Source organism: Vombatus ursinus, unplaced genomic scaffold (assembly GCF_900497805.2).
Source record: "Vombatus ursinus unplaced genomic scaffold, bare-nosed wombat genome assembly UNPS02014818.1, whole genome shotgun sequence".
Classification (NCBI taxonomy): domain Eukaryota; kingdom Metazoa; phylum Chordata; class Mammalia; order Diprotodontia; family Vombatidae; genus Vombatus; species Vombatus ursinus.
In genome coordinates this window covers 47,159,530-47,184,559 of record NW_020954596.1, presented here as the reverse complement: position 1 = coordinate 47,184,559, position 25,030 = coordinate 47,159,530, and the positions used below count along the sequence as shown (strand labels likewise).

At 39.0% G+C, this 25,030-nt stretch overlaps 1 protein-coding gene across 6 annotated transcripts in view; it reads right to left on the bottom strand.

Annotated features, from left to right (window-relative positions):
* TBC1D1 (TBC1 domain family member 1) overlaps nucleotides 1-25,030 on the bottom strand; it is a 296,435-nt gene that overhangs the window by 52,949 nt on the left and 218,456 nt on the right. For all 6 annotated transcript variants that reach the window (XM_027836200.1, XM_027836195.1, XM_027836197.1 and 3 more), the window contains 2 exons: nucleotides 14,112-14,273; nucleotides 7,097-7,258 (listed from right to left, as the gene is read on the bottom strand). In XM_027836200.1, coding sequence (XP_027692001.1) covers nucleotides 7,097-7,258; nucleotides 14,112-14,273 — 324 coding nt within the window. The remainder of the gene's footprint in view (nucleotides 1-7,096; nucleotides 7,259-14,111; nucleotides 14,274-25,030) is intronic.

The following is a 25,030-nucleotide window of genomic DNA, read 5'->3' as shown; positions in this document are numbered from 1 at the left end:
GCTCAAATACCCATCTACTGCCAGGTGGAGCCTCCCTTCTGTTCTGTCACCCAAGAGGAGATAAGAAAACGCTCTTTTCTTTCAGAGTTGGACTGGAGTCCCTTTGCTGCCAAACACTGGGCAGGTTTTATGTACTCGGTCAGAATATATTAAGTTCCAAGTAGGAAGCACAAATCAATAGTCCATTGACATCCACCACAGTGGATCCTTCATTCAAAATATGCCTTTAAACTAAAGAGATACTCTTTCCTTTCAAGAATATTTTCTCAGCCATGCTTACAGAGTGTTAACATTATTTCCCCATTATGATTAAAACGAATGTGGCACAATGGACACAGTGCTCGGATGAGCAGCTGAAGCTTCCATAGTTGGGTCCCACTCCCAACTCAATCACTGACTTGTCTCGAGGATCCTGAGTAGCACATTTAGCCAATGCCTCCATTCTATCAATTTGTAAAATGAAAATACCTTCTTGGAACCAATTTCGAAAGGAGACTGAAGACTTTTCAAAAAGCAATGCAAAAAAATAATGGAAAACACATTGACTATAAAATCATAAAGTAAAAGTAAGCATCTGAAATGGGGCTGAGATTAAGAGGAGAGGGCTTTGAAGTTTTCCTGGGGCAGTTAAAATCCTAGGGTGCTGCTTCTGGACTTGATGAGACCATTCTGCAGCTGTAGGACTACTGGTCATCCCTTCTCTACTGCTGTGATGCCCTTTTCCCATAGGAACTGCCAGTGAGAGTGATGCAGAGGCAGACAGCATGGTCTGGTGAGTCTAGGCTAAGGTGTCAAGAAAAGTCAGAAAAACAATTTGCAATCTGAACCCGGAGTGTAGAAATCAAGAGGTATAGAAGCAAGGAAGTAAAGCTGAAAACCAGAAAGGGGGGGAAGGGGGCCAGGTCTCAGTCAATCCTAATGGCAATGGTAGCACTGTGAGGCCTGGATTAGAGTTGAGGTCTTCAGCCAGTTGGCTGGGTACTTCACGAGGAAAAGACAGCCCTGCCTCGCCAAGGTAGAGGCTGCAGTTGCAAAATGGATATTGCAGTAAAAGGGGTTTGTGAGCTGCCAGATGATTAGGAGAGAGGTTGCAGAACAAACCCATCTGAGAAGGAGGTTTGCACTGGCGGGGAATGGGGTGCTCAGCCAGCTGCTAAGCCACAGAACCTTTTCCAGCCCAGGCCTGGAGCTATAGGATGGATGCTCAGCCAGGTGGCCATCTGTTAAACCTGATAGCATGCCTCCCAGTTAGGTGTGGTCAGAGGTGGGAGGGAACTGTTTCTGGTCAGAAATTGTTCCAGATGATTACTTTTTGAGGAGGGCTAAGTCGGTGGGAAGCAAGCAGGGCTGAGAACCCTCACCCCAGCCTCTGCAATCACTAGGATAAAACACCATCAAAACACTACTGAATGTTGACCAAATGGTATTACAGATCAATCTAGCTTTAGGCAAGAACTTTTTTTTTTTTTTTTTTGCAAAAAGCTGTTTATCATGAAGGCCAATTTCAGAAAGCGAAGCCAGCTATCCCAAAGGGAGAAATAAAAAGCCTGAACACACAAAATAGATTAACTTCATCGACCAAGAATGGGTTTCACAGGACTCTGAGTCACTGGTGGTTGTGCAGTTTACCTACTGACGAGTTTTCTGAGGCTCTGACAGGGAGGGGGACACGAAAGCAATTGCTCTAATATTCTGAAATGCTGCACCAATTTCAATTTTGTGGAATTCGGCTTTCTGCTTTAGCTCTTCACTGGTGAGAAATTTTCTCAACATGACACCTAGAGGAGACCTCTTAGGAAACCAGATTAAATGACTGATTCGGGGGTTGTGCAGCGCTATATAAAATCAACAATATTGTTGGGAAGTAGAGAAAGATTTTTTTTTTTTGGTCTAGGTTTAGAGGAAGTTTCTCCTTAACTGGGTGAGAAGGTTTAAGTACAAGCAGGACATTACCTTCACAATATTGTGCTCTGAGATAAATACGCTAGCTTAGTTCAAATGGGGGAGACAAAGTATGGTGCCTAAGCCCGCAGAGATAAATGGAAAAACCACATTCATGAAAACTGAAGGTTGCTTTTAGACAATCTCAAAAGGCATTAGGGAGCATCCTTAAAGGGAGGTCAGAAGCCAGGCGATTTAGGAGAGTCTCCAAGTGGCTGTGGGGGATGAACCTGACTGTGGGCACTGGGGAAAGGCCAGGTGTCTGGGAAGGAAGCTCCAGCTATCAGAGAGGGACGGCTAGAACAGGGGCTTTCAGGAGTAGGTCAAGGGACTGAGCAAACAATAGAGCAAAGGAGGTTATGAAACAAAACAGGCTGAATCACAGGCCTGCCCAGATCACGTGCCAAGTGGAGGAAAGGCTGCTGTCAGTCACAGCTGCGACTCTCAGTGGCTTCTAATAACTGGAGAACAAACACTTCCCAGATGGGACACACACAGTTAGGAGAACTGATAAACTCTCTCACTATTTAGTCAACTCACTGTGTGTGATGTTTTTTTTTTTTTCCTCCTCCTCCTCCTCCCTTTCAGGGAAAAGTAATGAAATATATATAAGACCCAAAAATAACTCTCCCTACGGAAAACAGGAGATATATTGAAATAAAATATCTGGAATAGAGGAAATGCATTTCCTCCCTCTCCCCTATTTAGCTCTAAAAATGTAGAAACTTGCTGTACTCACTCCTTTTCAGCCTCTTATTCTCAATCTATCTCCTGCTTCATTTCATATTAGAGGAACATGATGTCATTTGTCCTATTACTCATCACATTAACAAACACAGCCTATTGCCAACTCACGAAATCTTTCTTTTTCCTAACGGTTAGTGGGCCACACTGATGTCAACTTTGCATCATTTATTTTGGGCTGCCATCTAGCAGAACCACCATCAATCAATGCCAGTGCTCTGCTCGTCAAAAATTTCAAAATGAAAATTCCGGGAACAAAATTAGTGCCTCATAAAGATATGGTTGAGTCAGATTCCAAGTTTGGCTTTTAAATAAGAGGGGTGGGGGCAGCTGGGTGGCACAGTGGATAGAGTACTGGCCCTGGATTCACGAGGACCTGAGTTCAAATCCAGTCTCACACACATACACTTACTAGCTGTGTGACCCTGGGCAAGTCACTTAACCCCACTGCCTAGCCATAAATAAGTAAGTAAGTAAATAAATGAATGAATGAATGAATAAGAGGGGCAGTTTGGAAGCTCTGAGGGCTTACTGTCACCTAGGAATTGTCCCGGGTCACTAGATGCTTGTAGGAGATTGGCATTTAAACTCGTACCTGCCTATGGCAGAGACCATCTACTACCACCCAGCACCCAAGGGGTAGCAACAGTTACTAAGAACAGGCCCTCTGGGTGGCTGCTTTTTCTCTGGACATTACTCAAATAGCCACGGCTATTTTAAGGACTACCTGGCAGTATGGAGTGGCTACTGGACATCCCATGGGAAAGACAACAATTAATATGGGAGTTTTTCTGAATTCAATTCAACAAGCCTTTATTATAAATCCTTTGTTTTCCTTCAAGACTTAGTTAAGCATCGCCTTCTACATAAAGCTTCTCCTCAGCCTCTAACTGCAGTGTCATCCCTCCAAAAACGATTATCTATCTACTCTGCACACGGTCTGTATAAATATGTATCTACCGAGTCTTCCCCAAAAGAATGTGAGGTCCTTGAAGGCAGGGATTTCTTTTTATCATCGCATCCCAGGCCCCTAACATGCCTGGCAAAAGGAGGCACTTTCAAATGCATACTGATTGTCTGTTAAGCAGCTAAGCATCCCAGTGGATAGAGCAACGGATCTGGAATCAGGAAGACCTAAGTTCGAAAAGTGCCAAAGACACTTAACAGTCCTGTAACCTTGAGCAAGTCACTTTACCTCAGTCTGCCTGTTTCCTCATCCAGAAAATGGGGACAATAATAAGACCTACCTCCCGGGGCTGTTGTGAGGATCAGAAATGAAATAATGATTGTAAAGCACCTTATAACCTTGACTCGCCATACAAAAGGTAGCTATTATGCTTCCTACTCCCACTTTTATTCCTCTTACTTCTACTCATCCTCCTCCTACTCTTACCACTCCTACTTTTCTTCTTCCTACTCTTCCTACTCCTACTACTACTTCCTCCTTCTATTCCTACTACTAATACCCCTGCTCTTTTTCTTATTCCTCCTCCTCCTATTCCTTCTATTAATATTCCTCCTACTATTCTTCCTTTCTCCTCCTACTATTCCTACCACTATTACTCTTCCTCTTCCTTCTCCTGATACTATTAATTCCACTCCTCCTCCTCCTCTTATTCCTACTACTAATATTCCTACTACCGACTCCTCTTCTTCTTCTTATTCCTCCTCCTCCTCCTATTCCTTCTACTCATATTCCTCCCTCTTCTTCCTACTAATACTCCTCCTCCTCCACCTATTCCTACTACTACTCTTTTCTCCTCCTCCTATGTGCCAGGTACTGTGCTCACTGCTGTGTAGAGAACTAGCCCCTGCCCTCAAGGAGCTTAGCTTCTCCCCAGGAAGCCCATTTCATTCCAATCGCTACAATTGCAAGGACACAGTTCCCAGCTTTGAGCTGAGATCCGCTCTTCTGTCACTTCCATCATTTGCTCCCAGTTATGTCCAAGAACGAGTTTATACTCCTCCTCCACACGACAGACCCTCAAGCACTTGAAGACAGCCCCTGTCAAGTCTTTCCCTCTTTGGTGTTTCCTTAGCTCCTTCCCTTTCCTCCCAGGAGCCTTCTGTGGGGTTTCTTCCAGGCCATTTGCCATCCTGGTTGCCCTCATGGGGCAGTCACGCTCCAGCTTGTCTAGAAAGGGGCATTCAGATGTTCCATTTGAAGTCTGACAAGGGCAGAGGACACTGAAACCATCCCTTCTCTTCTTCTGAACACTACATGTATCCAACGGCTATCAAACATTTAAACAGTGATCATTTTAATCTGTAATAGGTTTCCAGCAGGGCATGAATAATTCAGAGCTTTATGAGCTCCTCTATAAACTTGTAGTGACCTATACGAGAATTTTACTCCCTTGACATAATTTGGCAAGAGGACAAGCGTCTGCCAGCAGACTGATTTAGTATATAATCCGTCATATATTTTCCTTCTTCAACTGTCTGGCTTTTCTTACTACTGCTACCTATCTATTCCTAAAAGCTCCAATTTCAGAAACTCCTTTTCATTAGTCTAGCTATACACTTTTATTAAAGTGAAACATCATCATTTTTTTTAGTGGAAAGGGAAGTTAAAAGACATATTCAAAAAAATAAATGAGGATGAAGATAAATCTGAAATTTATGTCCAAAAAGAACTAGAATACATTATTTGTTCAAAGTATTTCACCTCATCTATATTTCACTGTTCATTATTTTAAGATAATCATATTTCAACCAATACCAAGAAAGCAGAATCTGAAGGACACACTTTTACTTATACAGTGACATCAAGAAAATTTAAGAAGCTGTGATAAAGGAATTCTGGGCGTGGCCATCTTTGTATATCAATGAATGCCATTTTAACAAAACAAGTCACCTAAAAAAAAAAGGCCTAATAATTTTAAACTTGTATCCCCAAAGTCACAGAAATATGCATATTCCCTGACCCAATAAAACCACTACTAGGCCTATCACTGAAAGAAGAAAAGGACCCACAAGTACAAAAAATTTTTATAACAGCTCTTATTTTTCACAATGGCAAGGAAATGGAAACTAAAGATTCTGTACCCTACCCCACCTCTCTCTCCCTGTTAACTGGAGATTGGTTGAAAAAATTATAATACATGAGCATAATGGAATGTTATTGTGCAATAAGACATGATGAAAGAAAAGGTTTCAAAGAAACCCAGCAAGATTTATATGAACTGAAAGAATAAAGTAAATAGAACCAGGATGAAAACAACCTCAAAAGACTCAGAAACTCTGATCAACATAATGACCATCCATAACTTCAGAGGACCTATGACAAAAACATACTATCCCCCCTGGACGGGGAGATGATGGACTCAGGGTACGGTAAAACATTTTTTGGGCAAGGTATGGGAATTAGTTTTGCTTGACTACGAATATTTGCTTAAAAGGTTTTGTCTTTTTTTTTTTCCTCTCTAATGAGAGGGTGATAGGGAGAAAAAACAGTTTTGCTCAAGAAAAAAAAAATTTAAAGAAGCATGCATTAAGACACTGAGCTGATCTCAGAAAGTACATCCACACTTAGTAAGTAAAAAGTGTGATTTCTATTATTTACCAGGAGGATATAGTTTATTATTTCTTATAAAAGCATTCTTATTTGAATTTCCCTCAGTATGGAGTCTCTACAATTCAAAAAAGGGTAAAGGTTTCATAAACATTATGAATTTTTATTTAATTTTCAACTGTGTCTAAAACCAAATTATGATTTGATTTACTAAGGTTAATCATTATTATATAAATAACATAATTTTTAAAATAGTCTATAAACACATCCTAAGTACATACAACATTCATGATAGGTACTGAAATATGAAGATGACATAGTTCCTTTATTAAAGTGCACATAATATAACTTCACTGCGTGTTTAGCAAACTAGAAGGTCTTTGCATCTAATTTATAAGAAGGGATGTCTTATCCATATTATCCTGTACTATCTATCATCAATGTACTCTTCATAAGTTCCCCGCCAGCACGAGCATATTTTAGTTTTATTTTAGGGGGGTGGAGGTGAGATTCTAATGTTTCAAATCAGAAAAAAAAATTATCTGAATTGAGAGATTCATGCATTCATTCAATAAGGTGTTCACAAGAAAGCTAGTCCCTTTCTAAATATCTCAAATCTGCGAAACGCACACTGAAACTTATATGCAAATTATTTCCTCCTCTATGCAAAGAAGCACAACCAACTGTCCATTTAAAATCTGGACATTTTAAGTACCTGAACAAGACTAAGTAAGTTCTTACTTTCCAGTACCATTTTAATTAAAAGCTACTGCACTAAAATTTTATCGTGAGACATAAAGTAACATCATTAAAAAGTCCAAAGGTGTTCCAGGCAACGTATATTTTCCAAAGGAAGGAAACTTCAATTTTCATTTCAAATTAATGTTGTGGACTTACCTAGGTCAATAAGAATTGAATGCTGGTGGGAGGTTAGCTGTTTTAAGAGTTCTTTATATGGAATATCCTTTGGCTGCTGTTTACTACTTGGAAACTGGTGTTTCAAGTGGTATTGCTCTGCTAAGAATTTCCATATTTCACCACGGTGATGACGAGGTACTCCTTTAAAAAAATCAGGCAGATAACAGAGACATTACAGAATATAACATTTTAAGAATAACTGTCAGATAATACACAATGGGAACAGCCAGATGGTGCAGTGTATAGGATACCAGGCCTAGAGTCAGGAAGGCCTGAGTTAAAATCCAGCCTCAGACACTTAGTAGCTATGTGACCCTAGATAAGTCACTTTACCCTGTTTGCCTGTTTCTCATCTGTAAAATGAGCTAGAGAAGGAAATAGCAAACCACTTCAGTATCTCTCTGCCAAGAAAACCCTAAATGGGGTCAATAAGAGTTGGACACAACACAAATGACTTAACAGCAACATACAATAGGATCCAACATGTTATTAATGAGTAGTCAGAATAGCGATCATCAATAAAGGAGAAGGAACCAAAATGTGGTGGCATTATTCTCCTAAATAAAAATGCCTTCTTTCTATTGGGCACTTGAAGACCACACAGTGCTGGCCACTGAGCACTTCACAACAGCAGTGGAGGAGTGTAAGAGGAATGAGACAATCATAAATAACCACACAACATTAAGATGAGCTCAACCGTTTCTCAAGAGCCTGCTACACACGAAGGTACCATGCCGGGCACCAACGGCACATTCCCCGATTCCACTCCCCATCTCGGTCCCTGTGCTCTGGCTGCACCCCTATGCTTGGAATGCACTCCTACTCCAACTACTCCAACCATACCTGTTAACAGTCCCCAGATTTCTTTAAAACTCAGCTCAAGGACTTTTCTATGAAGCCTTTTCTGATCCCCACAGTTGCTGGCATCCCTGCCCTTTACCTTGCATCTATTTTGTTTAAATGTGCATGCTGTCTATTCCTCCACTCTGTCTGCCCAATGGAATGGAATTTCCTTCAGGTCAGGGATTGTTTCATTTTTCACTTTGGGTCCTCAGTGCCTGGTACATAACAGATGCTTCATAAATGCTTGTGGACTGGCAGCAAATCCTATTGTTATTACTCCTCATCCCTAGCCATAATAATAATCAACCACAGGTCCTTGCATTAATATATAACTTTTCAGTTTGCAAAACTACATTACCTTACAACAATATGGGGTAGGTAGTTCAATTAGTCTCCCTACTTCACAGATGAGAAAACTGAGGCCCAGAGACGTTACGTCACTTGCCCAGGCTCAGCTATCTTGTGACAAGGGTGTCTACAGCAGAAGATGACTGCCATTTCCAAACGTACACCAAGTCAGAACAGTGCTTAGCACAAAGCCCAGCACATCATAGAAGCACAAAATTACACCTATCAGGAACACCAAGCCCTAGAAGTGTGCGAACTGACCCCAATTTCAGAAGTCCTGATCTAAAATACTGAAAGCAAGTTTTCTACCTTTGAGTCCAATGCTACTTCAATTACAGTCTATTTCTCTACCACTCAAGGAAGCATGTGGTAAGTATTATAAAGACAGAACAAGATACTAGAAGATTCCCAGGGAGGAGGAAAAGCTCATTTCTAGCTAGGGGTGAACAGGGAAGCCTTTGGAGTAGAAATATGCCTTGGCACTGAGGCGTGACGAATGGGTAGGATTCTGAAAGGCAGAGAGACGGGATGATTCTCCTTGAAAAAGGGAATACCTGTACAGAAAGATGGAGGTAAGGAAGACCAAAGTGCATTTGCAAACTGCAAGCAGGGAACAGAAGGGAGCAGTGGCTGGGACAGATTATTCCAGAAAGTTAGGGTGAAACCCTATAATAGAGTACATAAAATGTGATACTTAAAAACAATCTGGATTATTCAGTAGGCAAAGGAGTGACTATGGAAAGTTTCTGATCATGGCTGTGCTTCAGGAATATCAATCTGGAAGTGATGTCACGGATGGACTGGAAATAGGGGGAGAGTTGAGACAAGCGGGACAAGGAGAAGAGATGATAATCTTGAGATATTCCCTGATACCTGACTGTGGTAAGTGCTCAATGTTGGTATAAAAATGACAAGGAAAGACTATATTATGTTTATGGGACCTCTATTATTATAATGTCTTTAAAAATGATGGTAACCTGAGTAATAAAAATAGCAAAGAATGAGTACAAGATGATACTCAAGCAAAATTCCTGTAAACTTATTATTTCACTGTAGAAAATTTAAGGTATGACCTCCATCAAATGTAATTCCACATATAAATTGGCCTTAAATTGGAGGGATATTTTTTAAAGGTTAAAAGGAAGATTTATACACCAAATTTTGTGGTAGGCTCCTTGAGATACATATACTACATTGTCCTCTGTTGAAAACAAAATAAAGATTCTTGGAACTGAGTATTATACTAGATGTTCCTTCCAAGTTCCTTTAAGATTCCATTAAGCTTAACAAAAACAGACCCACCTACCCATCCCCATATAATTACTGAATAGCAAAGGGAAAATTCCATTTAAACATCAAGGGGAAATAAAATTCTCCAGTTTTACCATAACTTGTTTGTAATAATAACGAAGGCTTGGGCAATGTTGTGCAGAGAGATTGCCTCTCCCCTTTCCCCCCCTCAATTTAGGGCTGGAGCCCCCTTCTGTGCTCCAGAAAAAGGCAGAGGGTAGATGCTCTCAAACAATACCAAGAAGACAAAGAGGCATGGAATAGTGATAATGACACCAGCAAACATGAGGACAATAATTCTCTTTTCCTTGGCTCTGTTCTCTGAGCCTACCTCTCTCCTCTTTCCTACCTGGAAATGTGGTCAGTTTGCCAAGTTGTACTGCCTCTTAAAGCTAGAGTTTCTTCTTTTCTATTCATTGTCACAGAGGGAGAAGGTTCTCATCACCAACCCCATCAGGTGTTCACATGGACTTTCTTGTGCTAAGACTATGCAGAACAATCATGTTATATGAGTGAGACCTGGTTAAAATTATAGCAAGTGATTTATTATGTAGCCAAGGAGCTGAAGAAGAACATTTGTTTTCACTGCTAATTCATGGTAATTCATTTCCAAGCAACTAATTCACGAAGCATTAAGGGTCATTGCCTACAATTTAGAAATATTCAAGTTCGAGCAAACTATTCTCCTTCATCCTCATGAGATACAATTCACTTCATGAAATGTAGGTACAAGGTCTTTATCCAAGCACCCTAACTTAGAATGTCATTATGTAAATGCTTCTTCCAAAATGCTGAAATTTAACAGATCTTTATTAAAGAAGTCACCATGGGAGACACTAGCAATACTAAGACAAAAATGGAAAAAAAAATCCCTATATTCAAGGAGTTAACATTCACTTAAAATCCAAATTTCCCACACTCCTCTTTTGCTTTTCAAACCAACAAGCATTTATGAAATACTTACAATGTGCTAAGCACTGGGGACACAAAGAAAGGCAAAAACAGGGCCTGCCGTCTAGGAGCTTACAATCAAATGAAGGAGACAACATGTAAATAACTACACGCAAACAAGAGAAAGAAAGACTTTTTTGCTCACTCTTATCTGACTCTTCATGACCCTGTGGACCATACTGTTCGTGAGGTTTTCTTGGCAAAGATGTTGGAATGGTTTGCCATTTCATTCTTCAGTGGATTAAGGCAAAAAGAGGTTAAGTGACTTGCCTAGGATCACATAGCAAGTAAGTGTGTGAGGCCAGATTTGAATTCAGGTCTTCCTGACTCCAGGCCCAGTGCTCTATCCACTGAGCCCCCTAGAGATAGACAGATAGATAGACAGACAGACAGATAGACAGACAGACAGATAGATAGATATATAAGATAGACAAACAGACAGACAGATACATGACATGATAAAGCAGAAATAATCACAGAAGGAATCACTATCATTAAGGGAGAAAAGGTGGGATTTTACAAAGATAGGGAAACCAAAAGGCAGAGAGAGAGGAATAGGAGGGAGTGAGGAAGGGAAGAGAATGAAAGGAAGAAAGGAAGGAAAGGAGGGAAGAAGGAAGGAAGGAAAGATGGAAGGAAGAAAGGAAAAAAGGAAGAAAAAAGGAAGGAAGGAAAGAAAAGAAAGAAGGAAGGAAACCAGCATTTCTTAGGTTCCTACTATATGACAGGCACTGCTTCAAGAGCTTTACAAATAAATATTAACTCATTTGATCCTCCCAACAACCCTGAGAGGTCGGTGCCACAAGGAGAGAAAGAATTCCAGGAATGAGGGAAATCTTCTACTACTCCCCTCTCCACACCCAGTTTTTCTTGCTAGGTGATGTATTTTATATAGAGCCAAATACACATAATACACTTAGAACTGCAATGTCATTGATGTAGGGAATTCTCAGATAAGGAAACTCTCTCTACCAATGCAGATCAGCACCTTTAGTGAAAATTATACTCTTAGAGAATTGCTCAGAGAAGGGAGGTTAAGTGCCTGAAGTGACACAGCTAGTATTTGTCAGAGGTAGGATTTGAATCTGGGTCTTCCTGGTTATACCACTGTATAACCATTCTGGTTATGTCAATGAGGGTACGGCAGATCCAGGAGTTTATTTTTTATGGTTAAAATACATCTTTCTCAAAATTAGAGTTCAACTCCCAAACTGGGAAGCACTGCCTTCCCCTTTCCCTCACTCTACTCTGGGCTGGGACTGCTGCTGCTGAAGTAGCCAGTAGCCTGAAGAGCATCTCTGCCCTTTCTGCTATGTGCAAGTGGGACATGAGTAAGAAGGAAATGGGTGGCTTGCAGCCTGGAAAGTGGCACCTCATCCTCCAAGGCTGCTATTTTGGAACAAGGCCAGAAGCAATGAAAGGGAACTCTGTCAAGTTAAAAGACACCATTTTCCCTTTTACAACTTAAATCATCCTTATTGTTTTTATTTTTAGAACATAACAGGGCTGTATGCATTGATAGAAGGCACATACAATCTGAGATATATTTACATTTTAAGATTAAAAAAATATATAAAACTTCACACAAGTAGGTGTCAACTTATATATGATGATGGATATATTTGACATATGTTGTTGTTTTTAAAATAGATTGACATATTCTGGGTTGACTTACACTTTATCTAAAGTAGAGTAATTCTTAAGGCAAAGAGAAAGTATGGAATCCTCAGGGACAAAGCGGGCTGTACCCTGTTGCTACAAAGCACCCAATCAGACAGCACAGCTCCACTGGCCATGAATTCCAAATGAAAGTCAGTGAAATAAGCTTCCTTTGTGCAGATCATTCTAGTAGGTGGGAAGGAGAGTTATAAAGAAAGCTGTAAGCACATCCCCAAACTCGGTGAGTTTACATTGTAATGGGGGAACCAGAACTCACTTAAAATCCAAATAATCCAGGTCTCAAATAACAGAGACATCTACATGATCAGATTTAGTTGTCCATAAGAGCTAACTGTTCAGCGAAGTGAATTGAGGGCTAGAGTAAGATGGGGATATTCTAAAATATTTTTCTGGAAGAAGTAAGTTTTAAGCAGACAGAAGCCATAAGGGGGTGTCTGTGGGTGGGGAAAGATCCAGATGAAGAATGCAGCAAATTACAAAGCTCCAGAGATAGAATGAAGCAAATTGTAAAAGGGGTCTCATCCGAGATGCAGTAATAGATAAGAGCAGTTTTCTTGAGGGTAAGGAATAATGGCAAATTAATCCTTCTATTTCTTCTAATTCTAGCACAGTACTTTATACCTAGTAGGCACTTAGAAAATGTTTGTCCAAACGATGTCAGGTCGTTAATATGCAAAGAAAATACCCATAATCCTTCCCATGCAATAAGCCTTTCTATGAGGACTCTCACCTATTTGCCTACCTGCCTTCAAGAAGATGGGCCTGCATGTTGTAGTAGGTCAAAAAATGGAATGAGATTTAAAACTGATGAAGACATTGGGATTAAAGTATAGTTTTCCTACTGGTCACTATGTCAAGCTTAAAGCTGCTGGGAAAAAAGTCTCCACAGTAACACTCAGATCCTCTAACTCTTTGAGTCACAAAAGGTCATTTTTTACTTTGCATGAAATTACGCCTGTGACATTTATCAGATTGGGTCTGACCTCTGACTTGGGCACTTTCTTTCAGCTAATGGTTCGCCGGATTAATTGTTGCTTTTCCATTCTCCATTAGGGCCCTATACGTTCCACAATTGGTCACTAATTGTTAGGACAGGGACACACCCTTTCCACTGTCCTCTGCAGTCTGAAGTATGAGTTGAACTCATTTAAAATTAATTTTGATTTTCAAGACTGACAACCAAACTAGAAGAATGTCAGAGTTTTGAGTGCTTTAAAGGGAGCCAACTAGGCCCACCCACACTCATACCCACCCTCCATAAAAAGTCCTATTTTCATGGGTAGGAAGTGGGGAAGGAGTTGATCAGGTAAATTGCTATTCAATTTGATGACTTCACCAATCAGCTTAATGAGATTATAGATCATGAATCCTTGTTTGAAGGTATATAAGGGATATCTACCTATGAGAGAACAGGTGTGCCCACTGGCTGCCCCTCTTTGTGGTCCATACAAGTGAGCTCATATACCTGCTCAGCCTCTTTTAGAGTTCCTTTCTGCCTTATCCTGGCTAAAGAGACAGATCAGCATTTAGCAGAGAAGGCCTAGTCCTGGGCATAGTGTCTCCTACCAAGAACAGAAAATGGCCACCTTGGGATACCCAGCATGAAAGGAAAGATTCTGAGCTGCCTTGCCTAGCCAGAGAGATGGCAACATCCAGGGCACCATGAGATTTCCTGCAGAAGCACGTGGTAGAATGAACCATGCGCATGCTCATCTGGCCCTAAGTGATGAGGCCCATGAACCACAAACTTGCCTGGGGAGAAACGGGGGCACCATAGAAATTTAAATTTCCCAGACAATGTGATCCAAGATTCTGTCCTTTCTCCAAAGATAGTTTAGATTTGGGTATACTTTATCTCATAACAAAGACAAATATAACTTACCTTGCCCAACAGCTGAATGCATTTTTTCCATGTCAAACTTAATCTTTGACCTTCCTGGTGTACTTAACATTTTTTCCCATACTGAAGTTACATCTTTAAGACAAGGAGTGATTTCTTCATAATCAAGCTTCAAGCGTTTATTTAACAAATCATTTTCAGAAGCTAGAAAACAGAAAAAACATCAGTAAATTTTAACTATTTACTACTGTACAAGATAAGCCATGAAGATAACTGACTATGTCTCATGACCTAAGGTGATCAAGGTTAAAGGCAACAGAAATCACAATGAGCTATATACAATGTGGCTCAAGCACAGTAAGTTTTGGATTTAGGTCAACTCAGTGGTTATCAAACTTTTTTCACTCCTGGAACAGTATTCTTTCCAAGAAGAATCCTCATACACTGAACATTTAAATTGGCAACACTACTGAGGAGTCAGCAAATTTAGGTATGCAGTTTTGCTTCAATAAAAGCAGCAGTTTTTCTTGAATTCTTTCTTAGTTCAGGGTCTGGTGTGTTTTGCAGTTAAAGCAAACATGTAACAGTAAATCCATACTGTGTGTTTTGGGTAAGTAACATTTGTACTAAACACACTTATTCATAAATTTTACTTTATCTGTAATAACATGGAATCCAAAATTTCATAACACTCCAGGCAAAACTCACAACATACTGCATATCCCTTTGAGAAGCACAGAAATAAACTTATAAGCCACCACTGGTTTAACTACGAAATAGGCCCTAGAGTATAATATAGAATAAAAGTCTCAATTACTCAAGTCCTTGGCTCACAACTATTTCTTAAAAGGTAGCATGCCTTCGAATTAAACAAGAAACTGAAGTTTCAATGAGCTAATCTGTTTAATTTAAAACTAACTGAATTAAGACATTCTACTTAGCATTTTAGAAGTTGGAAGTGATGTTAGAGGTTACAGACTCCAATCTAAAGCACTCATAACTTAAATGGCTGCCTGAACACTTTTCATTCGTAAGGAAGCCCATTCCACTGCTTGATGGCTTTAATCATAAAAAAGCCTTTTTTTTTTTAAGGTTTTTTTTTTTTATTACTGAACTTAAATCTTCCTCCCCATAACTTTCACTCACCAGTCCTATTTCTCCTAAAAAATTAACAGAACGTCTGATGATGATTTCATAAGGCAGCTTTTCAAATATCCAAATGTAGCAAACATACCTAATCAAAGTTTTTTTCATTTTCCATTTTTTTACAACCATTCTTCATAAAATGTGGTACCCAGAATCCTTAACAATCTAGCAATCTTTCTCTCTGTCTTCTCTAGTTTGTCCATGTCACTCTTAAAATACGGCACCTCAAATTCCATACAGTATTCCTGTGCTTTAACTCTCACAGAATACAACAAGGATTACTATTTCTCTTGATTTGGACAATACACTTATTTTAATGCTACCTAAGATTCGTGTATTTAGTGGAAGCATATATCAAGGAATGATGAATTTGGCAGTGTGGGTACTCTCTCTACTAATAGAGACTGGAGTACTTTTGCATCTTAGTAGACAGTCTTCAAGAATTACTGTGACCAAACATCATTACCTGAAGGCCAACCTGGTCATGCACCTCTTTGAATTTAGCTAAACTGGCGTTTCTACAACAAACAAAGTCCATTGTCAAAGCTTGGCTGGGACAAAGAGAATGACGGGGAGGAATGTGGGATAGACCAAGCCTGGTTATGAAGGGCTTTAAATGACGAAAAGAGGATGTTTTCATTTACCACAGGGCAATCAGAAACCACAGAAGTTTCATGAACAGAGGAAAAACTTACTAGACACTGAGCTTTAGGATTATCAGTTTGGCACAGCTATGTGGAATATGGCTTAGAGAGGCTACATGTGGGGAGACCAGTTTAGAAAATTGCTCTAATTTTTTAGGGGACAGGTGATATGGGCCCAAATTAGGGTGGTTATAATGAGTGGGCAGGTGGGGTTCAATTGATGGAAGTCTTCAACAAGAGGTTGGGTGGACACTGTTAAGAAGGTTAACGAAATTCAAACTTTAACCTACAACACTACATTGAAAAAATTAATAAAGGAGTATATAAAATTCATCCTTATCTTGACTCAAAACTCAGAGATGATCTGCCATGATAAAGCTCCCCAAATCTTATTCATAAAAATAGGTATCACTGTATTGTTATCCATGAATATATTTACCATCATCAAAATATATTGGTTCTAGAGATAAGTACATACCAAAATAAAGACATGTTTTAGAGAAATGATAAATTGGTATTCTTTATTGATGTTAATCTTTAAATCCACGTGTGAATGTGTTCTTAAAATATTTTTGCCCCCTGAGTCTGACAGAGGTACAAAAATCATAAACGTACTTTCACATTTTAAGCCACGCTTTAAATGTCATACTTATCTTTCATTAGCTTCACTAAAATAATACCATCATACACACACACACACACACACACACACACATATGCTTCTCCCTTGAGAATATATACTTTTCAATTATGTTGAACATAATGAACATTCATTTAATCCCCCTCAATTCTTGACTCAGTAAATTTGCTCAAAAGTCATTTAAATGAACATCATAAATCTGTTAACATGGACGAACAGGAAACCACAGAATCACAGGGATGGAAGGGGCCTTAAAAGATTGCAGAGTTCAATTTTCTAATGTTACATATGAGTCAACTGACGCCCAGAACAGTTAAGTGTCTTGCCCATAGTAGCATAGCAAATTAGAGGCAAAGAGGTAGAGAACTCAGGTCAAGTCGAGTCAATTCAGCAAGCATTTATTAAGCACCTGCTAAGTTGAAGGCACTGTGCTAAGCATTGGGGATACAAAGAAAAGGCAAATACCATCCCTGCCTTCAAGGAGCTTACAATCTAATGGGGGAAACAATCTACAAACAACTATGTATGAACAATGTATGTATGAACAAGATATATTTAAAATAAGACATATCTAATTCTTAATGGAGTTCTCATTCCTCCCTACCATACTGTTTTATGCTGGAAAACATGTATCAACTTTACATATGTTACTAAGGATGGGTATCTTATTGTGAATATTATGGGCATACCCCCAAGGCTTTGTCCTGGGCTCTCTTCTTTCTCTAGACTCTCTTCTTAGATGACCCCATCAACCCCCGTGAGTTTAATTATTAGTTCTATGCAGAGATATCTCCCAAATCTACATTTCCAACTCAGGTCTTTCTTCTGAGTTTTAATCCTACATTACCAAGTGACTGTTGGACATTCTGAACTGTATATCCTATAGACATCTCAAAACTCAGAACAGAATTCATTGTATTCCCCCCTCCCAAACCTCCCTTCTTCTGAACTTCAATCAATCTATAAAGCATTTATTTAAATAAAGTACCTACTACGTGCCAAGTACAGGCACTAAGGATACAAGTACAAAGAATGAAGTACTATCTTTTCTTGAAGGGCTTACATTCTAATAAGGGAGAGAAGTGCATGCACGCACGTGCATATACACACACCATAAATATAAAGTGAATAAATACAACTGTACATAAAGTAGTTAAATACAAAGTAATTTGGAAGGGAGAGCACTAAAAGCTGGGGGAAGTCAGAAAAAGCTGAACATAGAAAATAGCGCCCAAGCTGTATCTTAAAGGAATTATAAAGGGTTATATGAGGCAGAAGGAAGGAGGGAATGCATTTTAGGCATGGAAGCCTGGACTGCAGTATGTGTATGTGGGGGGGGGGGGGGTGACATTCAATGAGACTGAAAAGACAGGAGGGGCCATGGGATGTGTAAGGATTTAAAAGCTAAAGGGCATCACTAATTCTTCCAATCATCCAGGTGTACAACCTCACTGTAATCCTCCACTCCTTACTCCTTCTCATCCCACATATATCAGGGTTGCCATATTTCATTGTTTCTCTCTCCATCTCTTGAATTCATCCTTTACCCCACTCACAGTTAACATTCTAATTCAGGCCCTCACCATTCAAAGTATGGACTATTTCAATAGTTTTCTAATTTCCTTGAAATCTATTTCTCCATTCAATCTCTCTTTTGCACAGCCACCAAAGTAATTTTCTTAAATTACAGGCATCATCATGCCTTCCTCTGCTCAATAAACTCAAATGGCTCCCGATTATCTCTAAAATAAAATATAAACTCTGTTTTACATTTAAAGCTCTTGATACTTAAAACCGGCCATATCCTTCCCTTCCGGTTTTCTTATACATAGTTTTTTTTTTTCTTCTTTCATAGTCTACAATCCAGCCACACGGGCTATCCTGTTATTCTTCAGACACAACACTACATTCTCCAACTCCAGAACCTCCTACTTAGAATGTTCTTCCTCCTCCTCTCCACCTTTTGGAATGCCCACTTTCCCTAAAGACTCCTTCTTCATGAGGTCTTTCCCAGTGCCCCAGATACTGGTACCTCCCCCACAAAGGTTACCTTGTAAATGTGTTGTTTGCATGTTTTGGCTCTTCCTTTAGAAGGTAAGGTAGTTGATGGCTGGGACCTAACTGTTCTAACCTTTAGTTTTTGTTGGGTACATAGGAGGCACTTAATAAAACATGACTGATTTAATTCCTCCAAGATAATATTCAAGGTACTAGTTGAGATTTTCCAAATTCATGTAATCAATATTGATCATTAAGGAGAAAGTTCAAAATAGACATGGTTAAGTTTTTACAGTAGTATGTCTACTCACTGGAGGACAGTTAGAGGGACACTATAAGATAGAGCAAAAGAATACTGAAAAACTGTGAGTTCAAATCCTGCCTCTGACATTCACTAGTAAAACCCTTCACAATTTGACTTCAGCTGATGATAGCATGACTTCCTATCACGTAAGGCCTTCAGGTCAAATTGGCCTTCTTGCTGTTTGTTCCTTGTATATGATATTCCATCCCGAATTTCTGTGCCTCTGTACAGCATGGCTTCTGTGTCCGTAAGGTTGTCCTTTCTTCCATACAACCCTTGGACCCCGTGGTCCCCTTTGAGGCTCAGCTCAAGTACCACTTTCCTGATGTGATTCCCCCACACTCTCCGTTGGTACTAGTGTTTCTCCCAGACCAAAATTAGTATATTACTTTGAATTTACTTAGTATAGGTGATGTCTGTTCCTACTCCCCAACCTCCAGTAAAATTAAGCACTTCAAGAAGAGGGCTTGTTTTATTTTTGTCTTTGTATGTCCATCACCTAACACAGTGCCTGACATATAACTGATGCTTAAAAAATGCTTGAACTGAAGTGAACTGGAGTTCTCAGGGCTTCAGTTTTCTCATCTGTAAAATGGGGATAATAATAGCTGAAATATCTACTTTACAAAGAGGGTTATTATATTTCAAATGAAATGCTTTGAAAAGCTAAAAATACTGTGCAACTGTTATTGTCTAGGAATACCAAAAGCTACACTAATATTTCTAGATGGTCCAAGAACTATATCATTCTTAGTTTCTGCTGTTGCACATTTCTACAACTGTTACTATAGATGTGGGAGGGGCCTGTGAAGTTGTAAAAGTTATATGTGCTTTTGTATTTGAAGAGGGTTAAATGTACCCTGTGAGCTTCATGAGTTTCTAGGGCCAAAACAAATCCATCACTTGGTGACCAAAGTTCTAGCGATGGGCCTCTTTATTTTCTTTGTTAATCTGATTATCAGACAAGAGATTATAGTCTACCACCAAGCCTGACCTCAGATTCCTTATTAATAATTAAACTCTCCAAATTTATAAATGACCTATTAATGGCACCAAGACCAAGAACACTACAAAGACTTCTTAGTGAAATCCAGGTCTTCTAACTTCAATCCTAATGCTCTATTTTACCAAGTTTCCTTTCCTAATAACAGTTATGTAATAAAATATACTAATATTGAAAATCAAAATATCTATGGCAAAGTTTTATTTTTTAATTTCAAATGTTAAACGTCATAAAATACGATTTCATTAAATCCTTGGTACTTCTGCCAAATGTCCCCCCTGCCTATCACTTAACCAGAGATCTGTCAGTTTGCAACATAGAGGAGTAATTTTTTAAAGTGAAAAGAGTAAAATCTTCACATCAAATCAAAACTTTTTACTTTTCAAAAAATTCATTTCTGTAAGTCAAATAATTATCTGGAACTTCAAACACATTTTCTCAAAGAAACACTTATAAACAGTGCTATGGCAAAGTGGTCTCTCTTCTGTTGTTCATCTTTTGTTTTTGAAGGAGACCAATGACATTATGGGATAATGTCTTGTACATGAACTGGATTTAAGTGAGGCAGAGCTGAGCAAAGTCATCACAGCCTCACTCTCTCTTCCAGATTCATCAAAGTCCAGTGCCAGGACCAAAGTCAGGATGACAGGTGGTGGCCTGGGATACAGCGGATGACTTTAGCATTTTCGAGGTCTGATCAAGCTCTAAGCACTCCACAGCGCTTGCTGAAGACTCCTTCATGGCCATTAGGACAAACTGTTTTCATTCACCCGCTCTACCAGGAGAAGTCTTCATGTGCTTGTGGTAGATAGCTTCCTAACTAACCCTCAATCTTCTTCAGCCTGTCTGCCAAGGCAGTTTACCAGGGTGTGGCTGCTGCACACGCTAAGCTTTCTGGAGCCACAGATAAGAGTTTGGTGAAGATAGATACCAAGAGTGGGTGAGCAGCCCTGAAAAGGACTCAGCAAGCTCTCATACCAGAGTTGCTAGTCTGCCCTGAACACTCCATACATCCCAGTCTCTCTTTTAGGCAGCGAAGGAATACTATAGTTTTGGAAATGCTTATACCCCTTGTTATGCCTGCGCTGGCCACCTAATATCAGATTCTCCATAAAAAGAAGATCCAGCACATGGAATTTTAGAGGAATAAAAAGATACTTCTCCATCCCTCCAACCTTAAGTATGGGTGCTCTGAAGTCAGAATCCCTGCCACAGAATCTGATTGTAGTCACCTACTCTCAGTTCTTAAGACATGTAAAACACACAGTCACAGATTAGTCCATCACCTGAAAGCCTAACTATCTACCCTTCAAATATTTAGCCAGGCCAGTGCTTCCTCTCTCTCTGTCTCAGTGAATCTCTTAGAACTATTCCCTTTCTATCTATAAACATAGAGGTCATTTAATATAATTCCTTCATTTTATATATGTTTGGGTGATTTTGCTAACTGTTTTCTTTTCCCTCTTTCTTTCCAGATCTTTATTACAAGGGAGGGTCCAAGGGGAAGGGGAAGAAGGAGGGATATATTCTGAAATAAAAGTGATTCCAAAACACAGAATATCAACAAAAAGAAATTAAAAATAAAAAAAGTCAGCAATGCATTTTACATACATGGGGTTCCTCTGAATTTTAATGAAAACAAAAACCAAAACTCCAAAAGCCAAAATGATAGGTATTATTATCTCCAACTTGCAGATGAAGAAACTGAAGTTCAGAGAGGTTAACTGAGCTCTCCAAGGGCACACAGATAGTAAACAGCATAATTAGAACTCAAGTCTTCCTGATTCTAAGTCAAGCACTCATTTATCTTGCTACCTCTCAGCTCAAAATGTTTCTGATAAAAACCTTTTTAAAAAAAAAAAAACAAAACTGATATCTGACCTTTGTACACATCAAGGGCATCTTTAACTGGGATACAGAATAGGTAGAACCTCAGAAGTGATGTTGCATAGTTTAGTGAAAGACACAGAAAAGACAAAATGCTGGTGCCTTATTGTTTGACTATAAAAAAGGCATTTGATCCATTAAAGCCAAATACTGCCTTGAGAATGGCATATGAGCTAAGCCTTGAAGGAAATTAGGGAATAAGGGAACCTAAGAAGAAGGAAGGAATAAATTACAGGCATGGAGACAACCAGTATGGTCCTCCTTTACATAAAGGCAAAAAGTATATTGCCAAATTCAGGGAATAACAAGTAAGCCAGGTTTGGCTGGAATAAAGAGTACTTGAAGGGGAATAAAGTACAATAAGCTTGACAAGGTAGGATGAATTCAGATTTTGAAAGGCTTTAAATACCAAGCTAAGAAGTCTGGATTTTCTCTCATAGGCAATAGGCAGCCACTGAAGACTGTTAAGCCGGGGAGTAACATGGTCAAATTTTCAAACTTGTGCTTTCTATTTTTCTTTTTTTCAAAAATGTGTTTTATTCTGTTTGTTGGTTTTTTTTAAAAATATAATTCATTTTAAAAAAATTTTCAATTCCAAATTCTCTTCCTCCCTCCAGCCTCTTCCCTCCCCCCATTGAAAACGCAAGGAATAGGATACCTATTATACATGTGAAATTATGCAAAATATATTTCTGTTTTAGCCATGTTATGAAAAAAAAAAAAAAAAAGGGAAAGAAAAGGAAAGGTTGGGGAGGGGGGGTACAGGAAAGGTTTTAAACCATAGGTCCTGGGTTCCAGACTAGCTCTGTGACTAGGTTACTCACAATGTCCTTAAGTTTTAGTTTTCTCACCTGTAAAATGGGGATGATATAATTATTATACACACACACATGCGTGTGTGTGTGTGTGTGTGTGTGTGTGTGTGTGTGTGAGAGACTAAAGTAATCATAGGATCATAATGAAGAAATGACTATATAAACATAAACTGCTGCTAGTATTTTTAAGTCTACAAAACAGAGGCAGGGTCACATGGGATAAGAACAGATGGAAAACTCAGTCCAGATGGTTTGCAACAATAAGGAATTTATTTAGGAATGTGTGGTGAGCTAAACAAGGATTCTAGGGAGGGGCTGATTTGGCCAATTCATGCAGATGATATATTGATATTATGACATCACCTAATTTCTGGGGAACCATATTTTGGATCTTTTTTTTTTTCTTCTCCCTTTTTTTTAAGTAGAAATCATACCACCAGGGTTAGAAGAAAAATTCACTAGCGTCATAAAAAATGAAGCTGACTAATCCTGAGCAGCTATATGGGAACAGAGGGGAAATGCTTCTTGGCCCCTCTTATCAGTCCATCATGCAATTATCACTTTGTCACCTGCATATCCTTCCCTGTGAAACTAAATAGACGATAATTTCAGGGTTTCTTACTTTAAAAAAAAAAAGTGAATGAAACAAAGGAAAGATTATTGTTATCATTCTCCCCTTCTCAGAAATATTGACAAACCTTGACAAACAAGTTATTGGGTAGAGATTATAGAAGAAGAAAGAACAGTACTGATATAAAAAAGTATCTTAGGAGACTCAAAGTTAAAACCATTACTATCCATACACCAATGGATTAAAGAAAAGAGCCAAGTGACTTAAATGTAAAAGTTATCAACAAATACTCACCTTCAATAGTGGGAAATAAAATTTCACTCCCAAAATGTGCATCACAGACACACGTAAACACATTCTCTCTCTCTCTCTCTCTCACTCTCTCTCCAGTGAGGTTTGATATAACTTTCTTTCCTTCCTTTCTTTTCAGATTTTTGCAGTGTCAGACCAACTTATTTAGAATTTGGTCAAAGAGAAAAGGGAAGAGAAGGAGAGCATGGTCAGTTCAATTCAACAAACATTTATTAATCACCTACTGAGCACAGAGTACTTCTAGATGTTTGGATAAAATAAGAAACTCTGGACGAAGGTGGCTCCTCTGTGCCCATATTTATTTATATCATCATCCTGTGGATAGGCTGTGGAAGCCTAAGAGTACCTCAAGGCAAAGAGTAGGGATACTATGTACTCTAAGACCCAATGGGTAAAGAGACCAAGTTTTGAGGAGTGGTGCAGGTAAACTGAAGATTCCTCTCTGATGGTCTTGATTTTAGTAAAATAGGATGATCCATCATTGGCTACAAAAGATGGGGTAACATTCAGCCTTAAGGATAAAGGAAAACATCTGAAACAATGCCTTGTACCTCTAGTTGGGGGTTGGAGGGGAAGGGGCAGGAAGAGGTGGTATTTGTACTTCTTTCTATATCTTCTCAGTAATTATCCCTTTTATAAAAGCTAATTGATGTTAACTAGTTAAAAGATCCTGGGACAATAATCAGTAGTTCTTAATACAAGGGAGAAACTAACTGTAACTGGGGATTAATATGAGGGAAAACACACTGCAGTGGGGCCTTGGAAGAACAGAATTAGAGAAGAACCTACTACTACTAGAACCTTGAGGGAGGGGAGAGGATGGGAGATATAGTTAGTCTTGCTCTGGAGACACCCAACTCAGTCCAAGGTGGGTTAAGGATTCCCCAGAGATTATAAAGGTTACTTAATTGAATTTTTGCCTGGAGGCAGTGAGAACCTAAAGTGAAGTTATGTAACATGGCTGTCCTTTAAGACTCTCATGAAGTAGATGGGCAAAATGTTAGCCAAGAATGTTGCACTGGTAAAAGGGGCTTGAATACCAAATAAAAGATTGCTTCCCAATCTCTACACCCTATTCTATGAGATGCTGAGCTCCAGCTAAACTATTTATTCTCCTTCCAAGAATTATTTTAAAATAATAATAAAAATGAACTTGGAACATGTCCCAAGCAGCTTTTATGAGTTGGAACCTCCTTTAAAAATCAATGTATTATACTGGCACCATTGCTTTAACGTGTTTGGCTGTTACATGCTCACTGACTCGCTGCTCTGATGATGCATTAGTCTACTATATTATGAGTACACTGTCAATCTGAAGGTGTATTAATGCAATAAATAAATCATAAGACTACTATTACCTTAATGAATTAGTAGGGTTATATTTCATCAAAAGAACAATCCTACATATTATTGGATAGATCCACCTGAAGTTAAAAGGATACTAAGGTAATTTTAAAATAATTTTAAAACTTCCATGTGTTAGCTAAAAGATTAAGAAAACAAGAGTTTGACAAAATTATTAACTAATTCTTTGTTCTCACATTTAAGGAATGTTTGGAGTTGAAGGGAAATGAATTTGGTTGTCTCTGTAATAGCATCTACAGTACTTTTATGCCAAGACGTTTGATAGGCAGAGACATA